General features: G+C 36.3%; 2 protein-coding genes across 3 annotated transcripts; both read left to right on the top strand.

Annotated features, from left to right (window-relative positions):
• Nucleotides 1-3,206: 3,206 nt before the first annotated feature.
• Nucleotides 3,207-16,354, top strand: LOC145591518 (DDB1- and CUL4-associated factor homolog 1-like). 2 transcript variants are annotated; one of them, XM_081647995.1, is made up of 14 exons: nt 3,207-3,559; nt 7,158-7,239; nt 7,376-7,492; nt 7,583-7,764; nt 7,850-8,753; nt 8,863-8,960; nt 9,079-9,499; nt 9,655-10,257; nt 10,330-10,509; nt 10,617-11,144; nt 11,391-11,501; nt 13,158-13,276; nt 13,386-14,988; nt 15,298-16,354. In XM_081647995.1, the coding sequence occupies exons 1-14, from the start codon at nt 3,285-3,287 to the stop codon at nt 15,979-15,981; spliced, it is 5,907 nt and encodes a 1,968-aa protein (XP_081504121.1). In that variant the 5' UTR covers nt 3,207-3,284; the 3' UTR covers nt 15,982-16,354. The 2 variants fall into 2 exon arrangements, with proteins under 2 accessions (XP_081504121.1, XP_081504122.1); XM_081647996.1 differs by lacking the exon at nt 3,207-3,559 and having other exon boundaries at nt 7,206-7,273.
• A 407-nt stretch (nt 16,355-16,761) lies between these two features.
• On the top strand, nt 16,762-20,382 carry LOC145591517 (protein NRT1/ PTR FAMILY 6.4-like). The gene is made up of 6 exons (XM_081647994.1): nt 16,762-16,929; nt 17,020-17,137; nt 17,233-17,450; nt 17,875-18,422; nt 19,138-19,712; nt 19,810-20,382. The coding sequence occupies exons 1-6, from the start codon at nt 16,927-16,929 to the stop codon at nt 20,085-20,087; spliced, it is 1,740 nt and encodes a 579-aa protein (XP_081504120.1). The 5' UTR covers nt 16,762-16,926; the 3' UTR covers nt 20,088-20,382.
• Nucleotides 20,383-20,730: the final 348 nt, after the last annotated feature.

Here is a 20,730-nt window from a genome sequence, read left to right as displayed (position 1 = left end):
CTGTTCACTTCACCTTAAAAAAATAATTTCAGTTCAGTAAAATTAATTTCAGTTCAATAAATAAGAAATTTAGTTAAAATAATTTTAGTTCAGCAAAAATAGTTTCAGTTCAGTTAAATTAATTTTAGTTCAGTAAAAATAATTAAGTTCAACAAAAATAATTTTAGTTCAGTAAAAATAATTTCAATTTAGTAAAAATAAGGTGAAGTGAACGGGGCCTTATAGAAAATCAGTAAAAATAATTTCAGATAAAGAAAAATAATTCCAGTTCAATCAAATTAATTTCAGTTCAGTAAAAATAATTTAATTTCAGCAAAAATAATTTCAGCTCTGTAAAAGCAATTTAAGTTTGGCATATCAAGAACATAATACTAAAACAGACACCGGGAAGACACATGTCACTTCCTGGTGTCGTTTTTTCCCTCCAAAAACCATTTTCTAAAAATAAATATTTTCTAACTTTATTTTTCTTTTTATATCTTATCGATTGACAACTTATTTAAGTCAATAAAATTATACTATGTATATATTTTATTTATATATTAAAATCAAAATTAAATATTCTAATTACTAATATAAATATTATATGCAATTTTTTTCCTTATACATTACAATCACATGGATTTTATTTATAGTATGGAAAAAAAAATCTATATTGCATCAAATTGACTTTAGAACATAATTCTATAACTATAATTATGTATTATAATAAAGGTGAAATCAGGAATGACATGTGTTATCTCTTTTATAAATATTTTCTCGTCATTTTTTTTTTTTTTTGCCAAAGCTTCTTCTTAGAGAATATTTTATACTATGCATGCAATAATATCCTTACTATTTGATAATTATATTTCATTTATAACAACAAAATATTATTTGTTTATTTATCAATATGGAGTAATATTTTCCTACATATAACTTTGTGACGTAATCATAATTATTATATTAGTCGTGCATGTAATACTCACACTATTTTTGGTAGTATGATATAATTAATTGTTTATTTTTGTAATAACGAATTTTTATCTTATTTTGCAATTTGATAATTATTATAAATACGTATAGTATTAAACTAATTAAATAGTGAAAATTACCGTGCATGGCACGGGACCTAATCTAGTATAAAGTGAAGTGGACAAGGTCTAAGGCCCCGTTCTCTTCACCTTATTTTTGCTGAACTAAAATTATTTTTACTGAAACAAATTTATATTTGCTGAACTTAAATTATTTTTACTGAACTGAAATTATTTTGCTGAATTGAAATTTTTTACTGATTTTCAATTATAATTCTTCTTTAAGATAACTGAATTTTACTGAACTGAACTTATTTTTACTGAACTGAACTTATTTTTACTGAACTTAAATTATTTTTACTGAACTGAAATTAATTTTACTGAACTGAACTTATTTTTACTGAACTTAAATTATTTTTACTTAATATATTTTTTTTAAGGTGAAGTGAACAGGGCCTAATTTTGTTTTTTTAATTGCATCACTTTGTATATATAGATTTAATAGAAGTTTTAATTTAGGTACATTATTTTTCTTTTTAGTAGACTTGATCAAAGTGTTGGCCCGGTTGGGTTCGAGCTAAGGCGATGCTAAAAAATCATCCCACTTCTCGAGCTGGGCCAAACTTCAGGCCTGACATTACATGCCAAAACCCTTCCTAAATGACCGGCCAATTTTTCAAGTCAGGCTAAAAAAATCAACTAAAATTGCATATATACGCATTCCCAAGCCCAAATTTAGGCTGGCCAGACTGACTTTGATCAGATATACTTTTTAGTTATTAAATTTTCACTATCTCTCTCATATCATATGGGTCCTTTTTTTTTTTTTTCCTTTCTATCTATTTCTCTCATCCATAAAAATTTGCATAGGAACGAATGAGAGTCGTGTCAAACTTAGAAATGAGACTCTTAGAGAATTTAATACTAATTTTTTATTTTAAATTGTTTCAAAAGTTTGATCAATAATGAATAATAAGCGACTAGTTGAACTTTTGGGAATGAAGGTCGGTTTAGGGGACAATTACCCACTTTAAGATTTGTAGATATGGAATATTATGGTCTATCCTTGAGACATTTGGTTCATAATTGAATAATTAGGGTATATAACTTGTGATTAGGGTTCTTAAGTTGGAGGTTTAGGATCCTTTAATAAGGGGTTTAGTGTCTGAATCATTTTAGGTGTTCATGATTCTTACTTCATGTGTTTTTAAATTAGTGCATTTCGACCTTGTTTAGTTTGCTTTTAATGAAGACATTTGGAATCAGGTTTGGAAAGTGCATTATAGAGTACGGTTTTTAAAAAGCTAAATAAATTATATTTTCACTTGTTTTATTGGTTGAGAAAAGGTGCGTTGTACCACTCGACATATGCAACAATTGTATAAGTAAATTGCCAATTGGTACTACCATTCTATTAGATAATTGGTCGATTTAGTGATACAATTAACATTTTAGGTAACTCTTAAGTTTCATATAACTATTTCAGTTAGCAACTTTATTATTATTATTATTTATTTATTTATTTATTTATTGACAGCAGCAACTTTATTAGTTTCATCTAACATATCAATTTCAGCTCTATTTCACACGTGTAGCCGAGCCCTAATGTTTTTTTTTGGGCAAAAGCCATAGTTTATTTACATTATCAAGTGATCAAACCTAAACCATGTTAATTTTTCAATGAACTTTTAGGCCCTGTTCACTTCACCTTATTTTTGATAAATTGAAATTATTTTTACTGAATTGAAATTAATTTTGCTGAACTGAAATTATATTTACAGAACTGAAATTATTTTTATTGAATCTCTATTATATTTCTTCTTTACATTTACTAAATTTTACTGAACTGAAATTATTTTTACTGAATTGAAATTACTTTTGTTGAACTGAACTTATTTTTACTAAACTAAAATTATTTTTACTAAATTAAAATTAATTTTACTAAATATTATTTTTTTTTTTAAGGTGAAGTGAACAAGACCTTATTCCTTTTAATTTAATAATAATGTAATGAAAAAAACAAGTGCATTTTTGAGAAAAGAACTGCTGGAACATTCCAAAAGTAGAAAAAATCAACTAGCCAAAAATAAAAGTCCTAACCCGAACACAAAAAACCCGACCCGAAAACCTAATCCCGAACATTCCAAATTCCCATCTCTCTCCATCCCTAAACATATTTCACTGCGACACACACAAACATAGACGCGAACCAAATTATATAATTAAGAGAGAGAAACTCCTCCTCAACGTATTTCTCTCAGCTATCCGTTAATGGAGGAACCGACTACGTCATCCATGGAAGAACAACAACAAACTCCTTCACAATCTCAATCGCAACCTCCTCCTTCACCTCCACCGCCGCCGGAGATTCCCGAGGGTTCCGGCGCCGGCGAAGATGTAGAAGATGATGATGAAGATGATGAGGAGGATGATGGGTTAGGTTTGAAAGCTCAGAAGTTTATGGAAATGATTACTTCTTCTCCTGATAACCCTAATCCTAAAGCTCTTCATGCTCTTGCTTCTCTTCTCGAAACTCAAGAATCCAGGTTTTGTTTGTTTGTTTTTTTTTTTTTTTTTTCGAATTTGAATTTGAGTTTTTGATTTTGTTTATTGTGAAGTTTGTTTTCTGAGGATTTTTGGACGTTTGATGTTGATTTTGGAAGTGGGGAGGTGATACTGTGAGGTGGGAAAGCTGGAATTCTTGATTTTTTTTATTTGTTTGTGAATAATTATATTATAATGAATAAACAAAGGGTTTATTTGTTTAAGGTTGTTGATTAGTGAAATTATCAAGTTGATGAAATTTTCTGTTTATTATATTATATAGCTGGTGATGATTGTAGTGAGCTGTATTTGAGGATCACCTGGGTTTTATTGTGACGTTCCAATGATTATATCTCTCTTCGGATTCTCGTATTTGAGGTTCAATTGGGTTTTATTGTGACCTTGCAATGATCGCCATCAAATCGATGCCGTTTATGGCTGGCTAGGCAATGCTTAGGAACAGAATTAGTGTTTTGTACGGAGTAAAATCTATTGGGGTTTTAGCATCTGCTATATGACTATATCGTCATGAAGATTTGAGGATATAATGAGTTTGTAGGTAGCCATAGTTTAATGAAAGGGATTTAGGTTACTTGTCTCCTTTTTTTTCATTCTAGTTGAACTATAAAAATGCTTCTTTTGTAGAAAATAGTTTTCTGATTTCATGGTAAATGAAAGCCTGTGAACGGCTTGGGATTCTTTTCTTACAAACAATTTTGAGGCTTCGGGCAATTTTTCTCCTTTATCTTGCTGTTGGTTGAATCCACCAAAGATGAGAGCTATAACTGCTTGAAAAAGTGATTGTAATTTCAGTTGTTTTCTCTCCTTATAAATACTTGGGTTGTTTGCTGCAAATACTGTTTGAGCCTTATGGTTCGGTGACTTGGTGTTATGGTGGAAGATAAGATAGAATAAATAAACGTATCCCAATGTTGCATTTATGATTTTATCACATTATTATCTGGGTTGGAATTCTTAATTTATCTCTTAATTCCACCTGGATTTGGATTTTGAGTGGTTTGTGAAGAAAGAAATTGATTTAATGACGACTGGTTTGATTACTTGAGCAACTTTGTTACTTAATCTTGTTTAAGATGTACTTATATAGTTATATATCAATAAAAAAATTCAGTGATTACTAATTACTGGTATAGGGTGCATGCCTTTTCTTCTTATGATGCTGAGAGAGAGAGAGAGAGAGAATTAAGCTAATGCCCTAGCAGATTTTTTTCTAGATAATATACATGTTTCTAGGAATCTAGGGTATTCTATCTGATGCAGTTCATTTTAATTGAGGTGCTAGATTTGATTTATGTAGTAATATCTCTTTAGAGAACTAAAAGTTGAGGGGATTTTGTTCCTTCATCTCTGATTTCGTGGTCAACATGATGAGCTTTTGTGGACGCGTCCATATTATGGCGATTTACCATTATATTAAAATGGTTTGGGGAATTTGATATGTCATCCAATAAAAATCTTGGTCAATTTTTCTGACTTTTAGCTCAATTATTTTTTTCTGACTTTTAGCTCAATTATTTGATGACTATAATTACCAATGTAGCATCTAAATACTTTGTTGATATGTGAATTTAGAGTTATAAAGCAGTTGCTGCAAAGCATGATATGAGATGTTATTGAATACATTGTAAAAGAGGGCATAGTATAGAACAAGTTACTACAAGCAGTGGCGGATCCACCCTTGTGCATGGTGGGTCACGTGACCCATCAAAAAAACAAAAAGTTTATAAATATTAAACATTGCAATTAATAATCATACATGTTCACTAGACTAGTGGTTGAGGCATTACATTTCTAGGCAATGAACATGGGTTCGATGCCCGCGAGCAGCATTTCCATTGTTTTTTTTTTTTTTAAATATTTAGTTTTTAATTTATTAATTAACTTTATCCTACAAAGGCTCGAATCCCACCCTATTAGTTTTTTTTTTCCTTATTAGTTCTCATTAGGCAACTTGTTGAAATTTATTTTTTTATTTATTAGCTTCATCCCTCAAATCTTACCTTCTTATTTCTCACTAGTTAGGTAACTTGTTAAAGCTAATCGTTCTAAATCTTTTAGGTAATTTCATTGGTTATTGGTCATTATTCGTCACAAATCCTCCTTCTCCTTTCGCACGAGATATTCAATATTTTTGGAGTGACTTTTTTTAATAGCTTTTAGAATATTTATGTATTAATTATTGATTTATATGCGGTCGATGGGAGAAGGTGACCCAGCACCCGTAAAATCCTGGATCCGCCACTGGCTACAAGCAAGAGTGTGTGACAAAAGTTATCATGTTGGCAGAATGCCAAGGAAATAGATTTTGTTTATTTTTGTATATAATAATGGCATTAAAAATCTAAATAATTGATTGTCTCTAATAAAGGTTTTGGTGTTTATGAACATCTAGTTAAAATTATTTAGCAACACACATGTTGTTACATGTTCATACAATAACAAAGCCTTATCTGGGTATCTGTTGTTACTAAAGTATTTTGGTGTAGACCTTTAGCAGGTTTTTGTCACAAGGCTGACTTTAGTAGGGCCAAATGCTGACTAAGCTAGGTTTCCTTGGCTTAAGTTCTAAACTCGGATTAACCTTAAGGTTGAGTTATAGATTTTCTTGAATTGATTCTGTAAACTAATCATTGGAGCGAGCTTGTGTTTTATGAAATGGAGCTACTTGTTGTGGGCCTTAGATTTTCTAATGACAGAGTTTTGCTAAGCTTGCTCAAATCTGGTAAAGCTCTTATTGGAGCTTGATCGAATTAGCTGATTTGAATTTTTGAAATGTTGAGGTTGCTTGACATTAGCTGTGAACTCGGAGATAATTTTGTGTTATACACTACCAATAATAACTTCATCCAAGATTTGAATCAAATTGAAAGTAAAATGAAGTTGAAAGTACACATACGGTTTTTCCCATCAATGAGACATAGTATCATATGATGATCCACTCTTCACTCTTCACTTTTTTCTTTTTTTTTTTTTTTTTTTCTTAAAACTTTGGTGCTAGAATGGTTCTTTTGGCTACCTAATTAAAACTACAACACAATTTAACATCTTATCATGAGATGTTTGATTATGTTGTCATGGTTTTAACTTTAAAATCATCTTAAATATGGTCAATTGGTACTTACGGTGATAATTGGAGGCATGGGTGTTCAGGAAGAAAAATTGATCTTTAGTTCCCATGTTAAACTTTAAAGCCTTGATTGTGGTCTGTACGACTGCTTTAGTGCTTGCTGTCTGGATGTCAGGGATTTTTGGCTACATGCTGTATAAACAGCTACTGTGGTTTCTTGTTTTCTCTCTCTCGCTCTTATTTGTGTGTGTGTGTGTGTGTGTGTTGGGGGGGGGGGGGTTCCTTTTCCTCATACTTCCGCTGGGTGTGGGCTTTTTGGTATATTATTTTGTTAATGTGCTCTACTGGGTAATTTCTTTGATTTTTTTCGAGTTCACTTACATTTTTTTTATTAATAAAGAGTGTCTACATTTAGTTTATTCTTGCTTTCCTGCATTTTATTGTGTTCTAGTTGTGGAAAATTTTCAGTACTTATAGCATTGAATAACTGGTTATCACACACATTGATACAGGTATATGGAAGAGGCAGATCATTCCTCCCCCAATCACACTCGAGCTTCACATAGTATTGGACGCTTGGGTAATATAATTCGGGTAATGGCTAGAGGACAATAGGAGTTTAGACGTCGTAATATTCTCCTTCATCAGAGCATCTACAATTTCATTATGGATTTGATTTTAATTTTTGTTTGAAAATTTTCTCAGCTACCTGAATTGTTATCTTCTTCAGGAAAATGATGAATTCTTTGAATTAATCTCATCAAAATTTCTATCAGAGTCTAGATATTCAGTATCTATCCAGGCTGCTGCTGCTAGGGTGCTTCTTAGCTGTTCACTAACTTGGATGGTAAATTGTTGATTGATTTAGCTCACATTGTCATCATGCAGCATCATATGGGTATTTTAATCTTACTAAATAGCTGTAATATATGTGCAGTTCCCCCATGTATTTGAAGATGATGTTACAGAAAACATAAAAAACTGGGTTTTGGATGACAGTGCGAAATGTTGCAGTGGTGATGATGGCTTATGGAAACGACAATTTGGTGAAAAAAAGTGCTCCGATTTTGATATGCGCAAGACTTATGCTACAGGACTTCTTGCATTATGCTTAACTAGGTATGTCAGAGATTCAATATCTTGTTTTGCACTGTGTTTTTTCCCCTAAAATTTGCTCACTAATTTATATACATCAAATTGGCAGTGGTAGTCAAGTTGTTGAAGATGTCTTAACATCTGGTTTGTCTGCTAAGCTGATGCGTTGTCTTCGTAATCGTGTCTTGATTGAGACAAGTAGTAGTCAAAAAGATACAAGTCATGTCGCTGAGAATAAAGGTGTTTCTACAGTAGGTGGTGGAAGAGGTAGAGATGAAAGTCGTACCAGATCACGACCACCTATGGAGACTGCTTCTCTAGATGATTCTAGGATACTAGAAGATGGAGGTTCGGCTGATCTAGGTGGTGAAAGGGATCATGATAGAAGCTTTAACAGGCCAGTGCATGGAGAAGAACGATGGATTATTGGAGAGCCACTTGATGGATTGGCTGAAGATGTTGACTTTTATGATGCCGATATTGATGGTGATGATCGTTGGCATGGGCGGGATATGCATGATGGAAGGTTGAAAACTGGGGAAAGAAATGGACCAGGAAGATCCTTGCATGATGAAGATAATGATGAAAGCGCAAGAGATGATTCAGCTAGGCGTAGGGTGAATCGTGGGTGGATGAGATCTAGGAGTAAAACCAGGGGTAATGAAAGCACTACAGAGCCTGAACAATCTATTATGTCTCCTGGGTCAGGAAGCCGTGGAGGGCAATTGCGTAGTGGTAGGGAGAGGAGTTCAACTAAAAATTTGGATGCTAAGCGAGTAATTGATAACAAGAAAAGCTCAAGTAGGACAACTGCTGAAGGTATTGCAATGGATAAAGAAGATATTGATGAATGCATCTGTGAGTGCAGAATTGGCTCCAAGGACATCTCAGATCTTGTAAAAGCAGCTGTTAGGGCTGCTGAAGCTGAAGCAAAAGCTGCCAGTGCACCGATAGAAGCTGTCAAAGCTGCGGGAGAGGCTGCTGCTGAACTTGTGAAAAGTACTGCAATGGATGTAAGCAAACACCCTTTCCCTCTCCAAGTCACCACCATTCCCCCTCCCCTTGAGCTTTGTCTTTCAGATAAAACACATTTTCTAACTTTGTATTTTTTTCCATTAATAGGAGTTCAAAACTACAAATGATGAAGAGGCCGCATTTTTGGCAGCTTCAAAAGCAGCATCCACTGTTATTGATGCAGCTAATGCAGTTGAAGTTTCAAGGTTGTCATTTTAGAATCATGCCATACAATACATGTCGCAGTATTAATTAATTGGTTTTGTGACTCTGTTTTATAGGTTTCTTTTAAATATGCTAAATGGTGTAATTGATTGATTGTAGGAATACTGACAGCGTTAGTGTGGATTTACCAAAAGATGGAGCTGCTGAGCCGGAACAGAATGAGGATGTAGAATTTTTCATCCCAGATAGTGATACACTTGCCCAACAAAGGGAGAAGTTTTGCATCCAGTGTCTTGTGCTCTTAGGAGAGTATGTTGAAGTATTGGGGCCTGTGTTGCATGAGAAGGGGGTTGATGTTTGCCTCGCGTTATTACAGAGATATTCTAAAGAAAAAAAGGAATCAGAAATAGTCGCTTCCTTGCCTGAAGTGTTGAAGCTGATATGTGCTTTAGCTGCTCACAGAAAATTTGCTGCAGTATTTGTGGATCGAGGTGGCATCCAAAAATTGCTTGCTGTACCAAGAGTCCTTCACACTTTCTTTGGCCTTTCCTCTTGCTTGTTTACTATTGGGTCTCTTCAGGTAAGATATTTCAGTTTTCAGTTTGCCTTGTGAATATTTTGGGATCTATTTTGTAATTTATCCTATTGAGTATAACTCCATGTCTGTTTGTACCTGTAATTTATTTTTATTTCCAAACATCTGACATCAAAATATATCTGGAATATGTGTTTTAGGGTATCATGGAACGTGTTTGTGCCCTTCCTTCTGATGTAATTTATAAGTTGGTTGAGCTGGGTCTTCAGCTTCTGGAGTGCCCGCAGGATCAGGCTCGAAAAAATGCAGCTTTATTCTTCGCTGCTGCATTTGTCTTCAGAGCTGTCCTTGATGTTTTTGATGCACAGGATGGTCTGCAGAAATCACTTGGCCTTCTGCGTGATGCTGCTTCTGTAAGATCAGGAGTTAATTCAGGGACCTTGGGGGCTTCTGCCCCAGGAGCACTTAGAAATGATCGATCAAATGCTGATGTACTTACATCATCTGAAAAACAGATAGCTTATCACACCTGTGTTGCTCTGAGACAGTATTTTAGAGCGCAACTGTTGCTGCTGGTGGATACTGTTCGTCCTAACAAAAGCAATCGAAGTATAGCTCGTAATATTCCAAGCATGAGAGCTGGCTATAAGCCTCTTGATATAAGTAATGAGGCTGTGGATGCAGTTTTTCTCCAGATACAGAAGGACCGAAAGCTTGGCCCTGCTTTGGTCAGAGCTAGATGGCCAGCAGTTGAGAGATTTTTAGCTTGTAATGGACACGTGACAATGCTGGAGCTATGTCAGGTGATCATCTTTCTCCCCTATTTGAATGATTCTCTTGAATCTTAAATATAGTACTAACTTTTATAAATATAGGCTCCACCTGTTGAGCGATATCTTCACGACTTGCTTCAATATGCATTGGGTATTTTGCATATTGTCACATTGGTACCATATAGCCGGAAATTGATAGCTACTGCCACATTAAGCAATGATCGTGTTGGGATAGCTGTTATTTTGGATGCTGCTAGTGGGCCTGGCTATATCGACCCTGATGTAAGTTCACTGTTGTTCTGTGCCAAGTATACAAGTGGAGATATTCTGATTAGTTCCTTGCAGCCTTGACTCCTGCTTTGCTAATTTTTTGTGTTTGTGCTTTTCAGATTATTCAGCAGGCATTAAATGTGTTGATCAACCTTGTTTGTCCGCCACCATCGATCAGTAATAAATCACCTCTCCTTGCACAAAACCAGCAATCTGTTTCAGTAAATCCTTCTACAGAGGCCAGAGATAGAAATACAGAGAGAAATGTCACTGATCGAGCACTTTCCAGTCAAAGTGAAGCAAGGGAGCGAAACGGTGAACCCAGTACTGCAGATCGGGGTTTGTCTGTTAATAACACCATGCAAAGCCCATCTCCAAACTTAGCCTCTGGATTAGTGGGAGATCGTAGAATTTCCTTAGGTGCTGGCGCTGGGTGTGCCGGCCTTGCTGCTCAGTTAGAACAAGGATATCGCCAAGCAAGAGAGGCTGTCCGTACTAATAATGGCATTAAGGTTCTTTTGCAACTCCTTCAAACCCGTGTGGTATTGCCACCAGCTACACTTGATTGTCTGCGTGCACTAGCATGCCGAGTTTTGCTTGGCTTAGCCAGGGATGATACTATTGCACATATATTGACAAAGCTTCAGGTAAGATACCTTCTCTATATAGGTTATTCTTTGTGGAAGGCACCACTAGTTCAGTATCATTTCATTTGTAGATGGGTGAAAATACGCTTGCTTTCATCTAATACAAGAATTAAATAAGTTGTAAATCTAAATAAAGTGGATATTAATGTGAGTAGAATGATGAGCTTTGTATATTTCTTAAAGCAGAAAATATGATAAATTGTCATATGATTCAAAAACATATCTTCTTTTAAACTGGATTTATAGGTTGGCAAAAAGTTGTCAGAAGTGATCAGAGATTTGGGAAATCAGAACCCTGGAACTGAGCAAAACCGGTGGCAAACAGAGCTTACACAGGCAGCTATTGAGCTAATTGCGGTATGTGATGGTCAGAGATGTACTTGCATTTTGCATATGTTGTATTTATCTGTTTCTCTCAACTCCTCCATTTTCTTGTTAGATTTAGCGCCTTCTTGACTGAATTTGATACTATACCTCTGAATTTCTTATGCACAATATTACTATTTTATATCATAGCTTATTTAGGACTTCAATGTTTACCTTTGGAGTATTTTAAATGCATTCTTTGACGCATCTGCATGTTGGGTCTGTTTTTTTTTTTTTTTTTTTTAATCAGTTGCATCTTGTATCCATGAGCTTAGTTTGGTAAGTTAACTTGTGAGTTGGCCTGTTCAAAGTATTCCAGGCAAGAGAAACATAACTTCATTGTTCAAACAATGAGACTAATAATTGATGCAGAATTTTGGAACAATCAAATTGTAGAAGAGAATAGAGAGGTGGGTGGAAAAATCAAAAAAAAATTGGTGTTAAACACTACAGTACTACACTGGCATTATAAATGTGCAACCAAAAAATTGGGATGTACTACTTAAATAGCAGAAGCCTTCCTACAGTAAACAGAAACCAAAATATAAGAGAATCTAATACTAACAAAATATGAAAACATTTGATGCATGTCTATGATAAAGTATAGTAAGATAAGATACATTGATATTTTAGATCCCAAAAGTAATCTAACATGTTAAGTTTTTTTCCCTCTCCAATGCTCTCCAACCAATAAGGTGTTTCAGTACAATGGTGTTGGGGATAGAGATTCTTTTGAGTTTAAAATCAAGCATGTTGTGACCCTTTGCTTGGAACTCATTCTAGTAATACATGAAGCAAAAAAATCTTGGCTTCTTTTTTGTTGCATAAGTTGGTTAAGAAGATTTCCATGAGAATTTTGTTCTCATCAAGCACCAACCATATTCCATTCTTGCACTTGTGAGGTTTGGGAAGCCTAGTGACCCGTGACTTGCAAAACACTAGTGGGTAAGGTTGGTAGGATCAAATATGCCTTGGTGGAGCTTTGAATTTCCATACTTATATTTGGACTAACAGTCAACATGTTAAGGCAAATCAAACAAGTTAGTCATTGGTCTAAGCGTCTGGGTAAATGGTATCTATGGCTTCAGCCTGCAAATCTTTGTTGGATAACACTGTAGTGATTGCATACTGTAACTTTGTCACCTTGATCAAGTTCTGTAGCCTAGTAGCCTAAAACGGACATTAGCTGAAAATAAATAGTTGACAGCACTCATGGCTTATTTATCTTTCCTTAGCTTGCAGATTCAGATTGTGCTGTACAAAGGTAGCTCTAGGTTGTGAAATACGAGTACATTTGGGGTAAAGGGAAAAATTCATCGGGTGTTCTTGAGGTATAAACCTGGTACATCGTCAAACAAGGACTCTTGCCAATCGATCCATTCACTGTGTGTTTGTGTGTGTTTTTTATTTATTTATTTTACACTGGAAGGAAACTTGACGATTTGCGTGGTTAAGTTCCAAATTATCTAGTTTGCACCAAGAATTTGCCTTAAGTGCTCACCTAGACAGCTAGGCTAAGTGTTCTTTACATACTTCCGGCTGTGAATTTGGTGTTAGCCATGCTTGTATATTTTTATAAAATGTTAACCAGAGTTTTGATTGTCTACCTATTTAGATTTGATATTATGTTTCTCTCTTGATCCACAGATTGTGACAAATTCAGGCCGTGCTAGCACTTTAGCTGCTACTGATGCTGCTACCCCAACACTTAGGCGTATAGAGAGAGCTGCTATTGCTGCTGCTACCCCTATCACATACCATTCAAGGTACCCTGTGTTTGTGATTCTGATCCTAATTTTGTCTCTTGTACTTGTTTGTTCTATTTATTTATTTATTTATTTATTTTTATTTTGTTTATTTGTATTTTATTTTCAGGGAACTCTTGCTGCTTATGCACGAACATTTACAGGCTTGTGGTTTAACCTCTAGTGCTGCTACACTGATGAAAGAGGCACAGTTGACGCCTCTGCCATCCTTGTCTGCACCGTCATCTCTTGCTCACCATGCTTCTGTTCAAGAGATGCCTTCTATACAGATTCAGTGGCCATCTGGTCGAGCTCCTGGTGGATTTCTAAACAAGTTAAAATTGCTGGCCCAGAATGAGGAACTCCCCTTGAAATGTGATTCGGCTGTCTCTTCAAAGAAGAAGCCTCTTTTTTTCTCATCTAGCTTCAGTGCTCGATCAAAGGGTAGGCCTTCATCTACTGAGCTCCAAACACCTTTGATAAGCAAATCACACAGTTTTTCAAGAAGGGCTCTGGGACCTGCTACTCTTCCAGAAACTTCTGCACCAACTTCAGATATGACGGCCGATGGCGATACTCATATGAAAACTCCAATAGTTCTGCCTATGAAAAGGAAGCTTACAGACCTAAAGGAGGCTGCACCAGCCTCATCTGCAAAGCGATTGAATGCCAGTGAGCATGGTTTAAAGTCTCCTGTATTCCAAACTCCTAATGGTGTCCGCAGAGGGAGTCTATTAAATGACCTTTCTGGTTCTGTTACCCCAAATCCAAGTTTCAAGGACTTTTATGGGAGACAAACGCCTTTAGCAGGCCAGATTGATAATATTGAGGATGGTCAGTACAATGAAACTCCTTTTGCTCCCAACCCAGGGCTTTCAGCTGACTTGCAACCTGCCAACTCTGAAAGGCTGACCTTAGACTCCATTGTTGTTCAGTACTTGAAGCATCAACATCGCCAGTGTCCTGCTCCCATAACTACTTTACCTCCCCTTTCTCTCTTACACCCTCATGTTTGCCCTGAACCTAGACGAAGCCTTGATGCTCCATCTAATGTGACTGCACGTCTCTCTACTCGTGAATTCAGAAGTATGTACGGTGGCACCCATGGTAGTAGAAAGGATCGTCAATTTGTGTACAGCCGGTTTAGGCCATGGCGAACTTGTAGGGATGATGCTGCTGCCCTTTTGACATGCATGACGTTTCTTGGCGACTCTTCCCAGATTGCTGCTGGAAGTCATTCTGGAGAGCTCAAAATTTTCGACACCAATAGTAATAACATTTTAGAAACTTGTACCAGCCATCAGACTCCTTTGATACTTGTTCAGTCGTATCAATCTAATGCAACTAATCTAGTGCTGTCTTCCAGCTCCCTTGATGTTAAGCTGTGGGATGCATCTTCAATATCAGGCGGGCCTATCCAAACATTTGATGGGTGTAAGGCCGCTAGGTTTGGCAATGCTGGTTCTTGTTTTGCAGCCTTACCAACTGAAGCATCTCAACGAGAGATTCTCTTGTATGATGTGGCAACCCACCGGTTGGATCAGAAACTCTCAGATACCTCTTCTGGTCCTTCTGGTCGAGGTCATGCATACTCTATTGTGCACTTTAGTCCTGATGATACAAGGTTGCTTTGGAATGGAGTCTTGTGGGATCGACGGGCTTCTGGTCCAGTGCATCGATTTGACCACCTTACAGATTATGGTGGCGGCGGCTTTCATCCTGCAGGAAATGAGGTGAATTATTATGCTATAACATAATCTTGTTTCAATTTTTTATACTTCTCCAAAGAGTTTCTAATAGGTCTTTTACCCATTTTTGACCATCCTTGTCTTGTTTGAATTTGTTTATTATTCCATGCTGTTATTTTAGAATTGCTCCTGATTTTGCTTTCTGTTTAATTGGGTGTATGGAGTTAAGTTATATTGTCCAGGTTTTGTGGCATACACCAAAGTTTCTGTAATTTTCTGATATTCAAGCTTCTCCTTCCTTTTGTTGTTTTTTATGTTCATCCCATGACAAAGTTCATTTGTATTATGTTTCAGGTTATTATAAACTCAGAAGTTTGGGATCTCCGAAAGTTCAGGCTTCTTAGAAGTGTGCCTTCTCTTGACCAAACTGTTATCACATTTAACAGTAGCGGAGATGTCATTTATGCCATTTTAAGGAGGAATCTCGATGACATAATGTCATCTGTCAACACTCGTCGTTGCAAACACCCACTGTTTTCTGCATTCCGCACATTGGATGCTGTCAGCTACTTTGATATAGCCACAATCCCTGTGGACCGTGCTGTTCTGGATTTTGCAGCCGAGCCAACAGATTCATTTGTTGGGCTGGTCACTATGGATGACCAGGATGAGATGTTCTCGTCTGCTAGGGTTTACGAGATTGGTCGCCGAAGACCTCCTGATGACGACTCCGATCCTGATGATGTTGAAAGTGAGGAGGACGACGATGACGATGATGATGATGAAGATGATGTGGATCTAGATCCCATATTGGGCCCAGATCTTGACGGGGATGGTGATAGTGACGGTGATGATATGAGCAACGATGATAGCGGGTCTGACATCGATGACGATGATGAAGATGACGGTGACTTCTTGGTTGATGGTGGCGGTTACGATGTAGGGGGCGGGATTCTGGAAATTTTATCAGAAGGCGATGAAGACGACGATGACAGCGACATGATGGGATCTTTTAGCAGTGGGGATGAATTCATGTAATGGCAATGCCTGATTGAGGGGAGTGGAGTTGTTGGGTTTCAAGGGTCCATCCAGGTACCATTATCTCAAAGGGAAAATGGGGTTTGGTACTTGGTCTTGTAACTATAGTTAGTTTAGGTCACAAATACATCACCTGCCTTCCATGAGTCATAGGAGAGAGAAAAATGGAGGCTATTCCTTTCCTGTTCAGGATTTTGATTTCATTAATCTAAAGTGTCCTCAATAATTTTCCTCATATGATTGTCGTTTTGTTGTTTTGTTAGTTATTATTGTCTACCGTTAATACTGAGTCTATACATACATTGCCACGCGTCGCGAACGCGTTACTGCCTCAAATGAAATTTAAAGTAAAAAGTTTTACGCAATTTGGATATTTCCAGTCATCATCTCTTTTTTGATGCTGTATCTCCAGTTGTTCAAAAGCGTTTTGATATTGTCTAAATGGAAGGAAGTGTGAATCACTAACCTCCCTTAATTATGACCCTATATGCTTAAGAAATTCATGATAATCTAAAAGATACGCAACTGACAAATAAAATGTCTTTTTCTGTTGTGGGTTCATTCATGCACCCTATAAAACTATAAGAGCCACATGAACATGCTATGATAAACAAGCTCTTAAGACTCTTCACCACTGAAAGTTTGTGTGGTTTACTAATTTTAAGCTGTACTTCCAAAGTTACAGTAATTTGTTTTATCTTTGGCTTTTCGGGCCACCGTTCAATAATTCATTTGCCCATTCATATGTTTGCTGTCTTTACTGCAACTGAATCCAGGACAAAGTTGCTTTCCTGCTGTATTATATAACTCTCTTTGATTCTTTATCTTTCTTGCTCCCACATTTTCTATTGGTTCATATATTCTCTCACTTCTCATTACCGAGTAGCAGTATCTTTCGAGTTTCAGCAGTGCTCTTTGAGACTTAAGCTCTGCAAGTGTGACATCATGGTAATGCTACATGAGTTTTTTTTTTTAACTGTCTTCTATGTTTGTGTTTTCGACTTTCCACCTGATATATTTCTGCATTGGTTACTGCAGGTTTTGGTTGGAGATTACGACAAACATGGTGATGATAGCGAAGCTGTAGTAGACTTTAATGGAAATCCAGCAGATACAACTCGTACAGGAGGGTGGCTTGCTGCTGGCCTCATTTTAGGTTGGTATACATGCAATTTTGAGCTACGTTCTTCCCTATCTTTTCTTTTTATTTGTGACGGCAGATTTTTGACAAGTTTTTTCTTGTTATTGTAGGGACTGAATTTGCTGAGAGAGTATGTGTTATGGGGATTTCAATGAATTTGGTCACGTACTTGGTTGGATCTCTGCATCTTACATCATCAAAATCTGCTACTATAGTGACCAACTTCATGGGAACTCTCAATCTTCTAGGCTTGTTTGGAGGATTTGTCGCTGATGCTAAGCTAGGGCGGTACTTGACTGTTGCTATCTTTGCATCCATAGCAGCTGTGGTGAGTTTCAGCTTCAGAGCTTACAAATCTAGTTTAGAATAACTGAATAAGCTTATTTTATATTTGTGTTCCAGCACAAAGTATGTCACTAACAAAGCATATTTTTTGTGCATGACATGGCTTCTAGAAATAGAATATTAGGCGTATCTAAACTGGATTCATTAATCAATATATTATAATCATCAATTAGATTCTTGGGTATCCCTAGCTTTAGGTATATGTTATACCCTGGTATATTTAAGAATCTGCAAAGTCAATGAGCTCTTAAAGGACTGATTGTGATTTTATTTTCTGATTGTGAATTTGCAAAGTGTTGGTGCTTTTTCCTCCTGTTTTATTTCTCGTCGAGACTAAAAACATTTTTTTCCTGTTATGTAATGTGAAGTATTGACTTGTTTCATGTAATCTTTTATGGATAAACTAGGGAGTGTCACTTTTAACATTGGCAACCTCACTTCCAAGCATGAGACCCCCTCCATGCAGCAACATAGGGGCACCAGATAGCGACTGCATTCAAGCCAATGGCAAGCAATTAGCCATGCTCTATGCCGCTCTTTACATCCTTGCTCTAGGTGGAGGGGGCATAAAGTCCAATGTCTCAGGCTTTGGCACTGACCAATTTGATCCATCAGACCCAAAGGAAGAAAAGGCCATGATATTCTTCTTCAACAGGTTCTACTTCTGCATCAGCATAGGCTCGCTGTTTGCTGTTACTGTCCTTGTTTATGTTCAAGATGATGTAGGAAGAGGGTGGGGTTATGGCATTTCAGCTGCAACCATGATGGTTGGGGTCCTTGTTTTACTGGCCGGAACACGCTTGTATCGGTACAAGTCACCTCAGGGAAGTCCCCTGACAGTTGTCTGGAGGGTGCTTTTCCTGGCCTTCAAAAAGAGGAAGCTTCCTCATCCCTCTCATCCCAGCTTTCTGAATGGGTTTCAGACTGCCAAGATCTCTTACAGTCCTTTGTTCAGGTAAACATCTTCCTTTTGACACATTTTTTTTTTCCTTTTTTACATAAAATAAGGGAAATCCAGAAATATCTTTTAATGGGGTCCTTAATTTAATTGCTTGGCATGTTTCTTTTTTGTCTTTGAATTATAAACTTTCAGGATATTCTTATATAATACTTACAATAATTGGCCTTTCTACAGGGTGGGGTGTTGGAGGACCCTATTATGGATAATTATTGGCTAATATTTGAAATTACAACTTTGCATGATAACAATAAATTAATGCAGTCTGGTATTTGTTATACCAAATCAATTCAATCATTGTCCTGGGATTCCAAATCTATTCGAAAATTCAGTATAGTAGATAGATAGGAAATAAGAGGATGTGAGGTTGATGAGAGAAAAAGTAATAGAGTGTGGGGATTGAGAGAAAAATAAACACAAAAGAATATCCTTCGGAAAACTGTGCGATTAATTTTGACAACTAATTTGATTTAGCAAAACTGAGCCGACTTAAAAGAATACGACCATAACCGAGATTGGAGAACCCAATTTTATTCAAATTTAAATTTATTCTAATCAACCTGAATATGACTAAAATAAGACAATTTTCGGACTTAATTGATAATTTTTAAATCTCTTCTAAATCTGTTAGAAAATTTGTGTTGGATTAGAAAGTAATTAAGCGTAAATATGATTATATGAAGACTAAGTTTGTGAAATTTTGAACCTGCAGATGTCTTGACAAAGCGGCCATCATAGACGATTTTGCTGCAAAGGACGAAAACAGGTACAATCCATGGATAGTCTCAACAATGACAGAAGTTGAAGAGGTGAAATTGGTGCTTAAACTGTTCCCCATTTGGTCTACCTGTATTCTCTTCTGGACTGTCTATTCTCAGATGACTACATTCACCATTGAGCAAGCAACTTTCATGGACCGAAAAGTAGGATCCTTTGACGTTCCTGCTGGTTCTTTCTCTGTATTCCTCTTCATTTCAATCCTCCTCTTTACCTCCTTGAACGAAAGGGTATTCGTCCCTATTGCCAGGAGACTCACACACAATTCTCAAGGCCTCACGAGCCTTCAAAGGGTCGGGATTGGTCTTGTGTCTGCTATGTTAGCGATGATTGCTGCTGCCATCGTTGAGATACACAGGAAACAGAAAGCACATCATGGAATTAAAATCAGCGCGTTCTGGCTTGTCCCTCAGTACTTATTTGTTGGTGCAGGGGAGGGATTTGCTTATGTTGGCCAGCTCGAGTTCTTCATTAGGGAGGCCCCTGAAAAGATGAAATCTATGAGCACTGGTAAGTATCAGAAGCTGTATATTTCATAGAGAAATTTGCCTACTACTACTATAGCTTAATATCGAAATTCTTAACTATCTGTTTTATATGAATGCAGGGTTCTTCCTGAGCACTCTTGCAATGGGATTTTTTGTGAGCAGCTTGCTAGTTTCGATTGTAGATGAAACATCACATGAGACATGGTTGAAGAGCAACTTGAATAAGGGAAGGTTGAATGATTTCTACTGGCTATTAGCCGGGTTGGTGGCCATAGACTTTGTTATTTTTCTAATTTTCGCCATGAAACATCAATACAAAGTAAAGCAACACATAGAAGTCTTGAATAGTGATGAGAAGGAACTCGAGAGTTGGGAGAAAGGCAATGGAGTTGCTTAGTGTAAGGATGCATAAAAGAAAATGTTCATGTACAATTGATTAGGGGAGTGTATTGTCCGAACTATGTAAATCATGTAGAGCTCGGAGCTCGATCCGATCCAATAGTTTCAATCACCTCTAAACCTCAAGGTACAAACCTTAGAGGTTAATTATTGTTAGGAATTTTAGTGTGCTTTAGTTAGAGTAGTTTATGTCTTGCACTAAGATTGTCGATTCTCTACAATGTATAAATTGCAAGTTCTCCATTTCCTTAAAGGGTTGAAGATATAGCAATGGTTTTTCTCTGATGTTTTCACTATTAACTTTTAGCTAATTTATAAACGGTTGATCACTAGGTTACAATTATTATACAAAGAAAGGCACAAACGACAAATTTTCAAAAATTGTTTAGTTATGAATGAAAGGAAATGACAACGAATGAAAATAACTTCATGTTTTATATAAATATTAACCAAATTTTATTATAACATTCCAAAAGCAAATCGATATCATACTTTAATTGGTGTTTTATATAAATAATGTGTCTTTTTATATCTTTTGAGGTGGCAATGTCACATTAGTCACTTTAATAAATTCTTGTGGGAGAAATGTATCAAAAAAAGATTGGGCACAAAAGATCAAAGTTAGGTTAAATGACATGACA

This window comes from Chenopodium album, chromosome 18 (assembly GCF_948465745.1).
Source record: "Chenopodium album chromosome 18, dcCheAlbu1.1, whole genome shotgun sequence".
Classification (NCBI taxonomy): Eukaryota; Viridiplantae; Streptophyta; class Magnoliopsida; order Caryophyllales; family Amaranthaceae; genus Chenopodium; species Chenopodium album.
Note: the sequence above shows the minus strand (reverse complement) of the source record. Positions and strands in the feature narration are given on the sequence as shown.

What these genes read in the sequence shown, in the direction of transcription:
- LOC145591518 (XM_081647995.1), top strand. Translation starts at nt 3,285, where the DNA reads ATGGAGGAACCGACTACGTCATCCATGGAAGAACAACAACAAACTCCT. An exon ending in CAATGCTGGAGCTATGTCAG is followed by an intron (nt 10,258 to 10,329) that starts GTGATCATCTTT and finishes TTATAAATATAG; the next exon opens with GCTCCACCTGTTGAGCGATA. An exon ending in TTCATCCTGCAGGAAATGAG is followed by an intron (nt 14,989 to 15,297) that starts GTGAATTATTAT and finishes ATTATGTTTCAG; the next exon opens with GTTATTATAAACTCAGAAGT.
- LOC145591517 (XM_081647994.1), top strand. An exon ending in TCTTACAGTCCTTTGTTCAG is followed by an intron (nt 18,423 to 19,137) that starts GTAAACATCTTC and finishes TTGAACCTGCAG; the next exon opens with ATGTCTTGACAAAGCGGCCA. An exon ending in GATGAAATCTATGAGCACTG is followed by an intron (nt 19,713 to 19,809) that starts GTAAGTATCAGA and finishes ATATGAATGCAG; the next exon opens with GGTTCTTCCTGAGCACTCTT.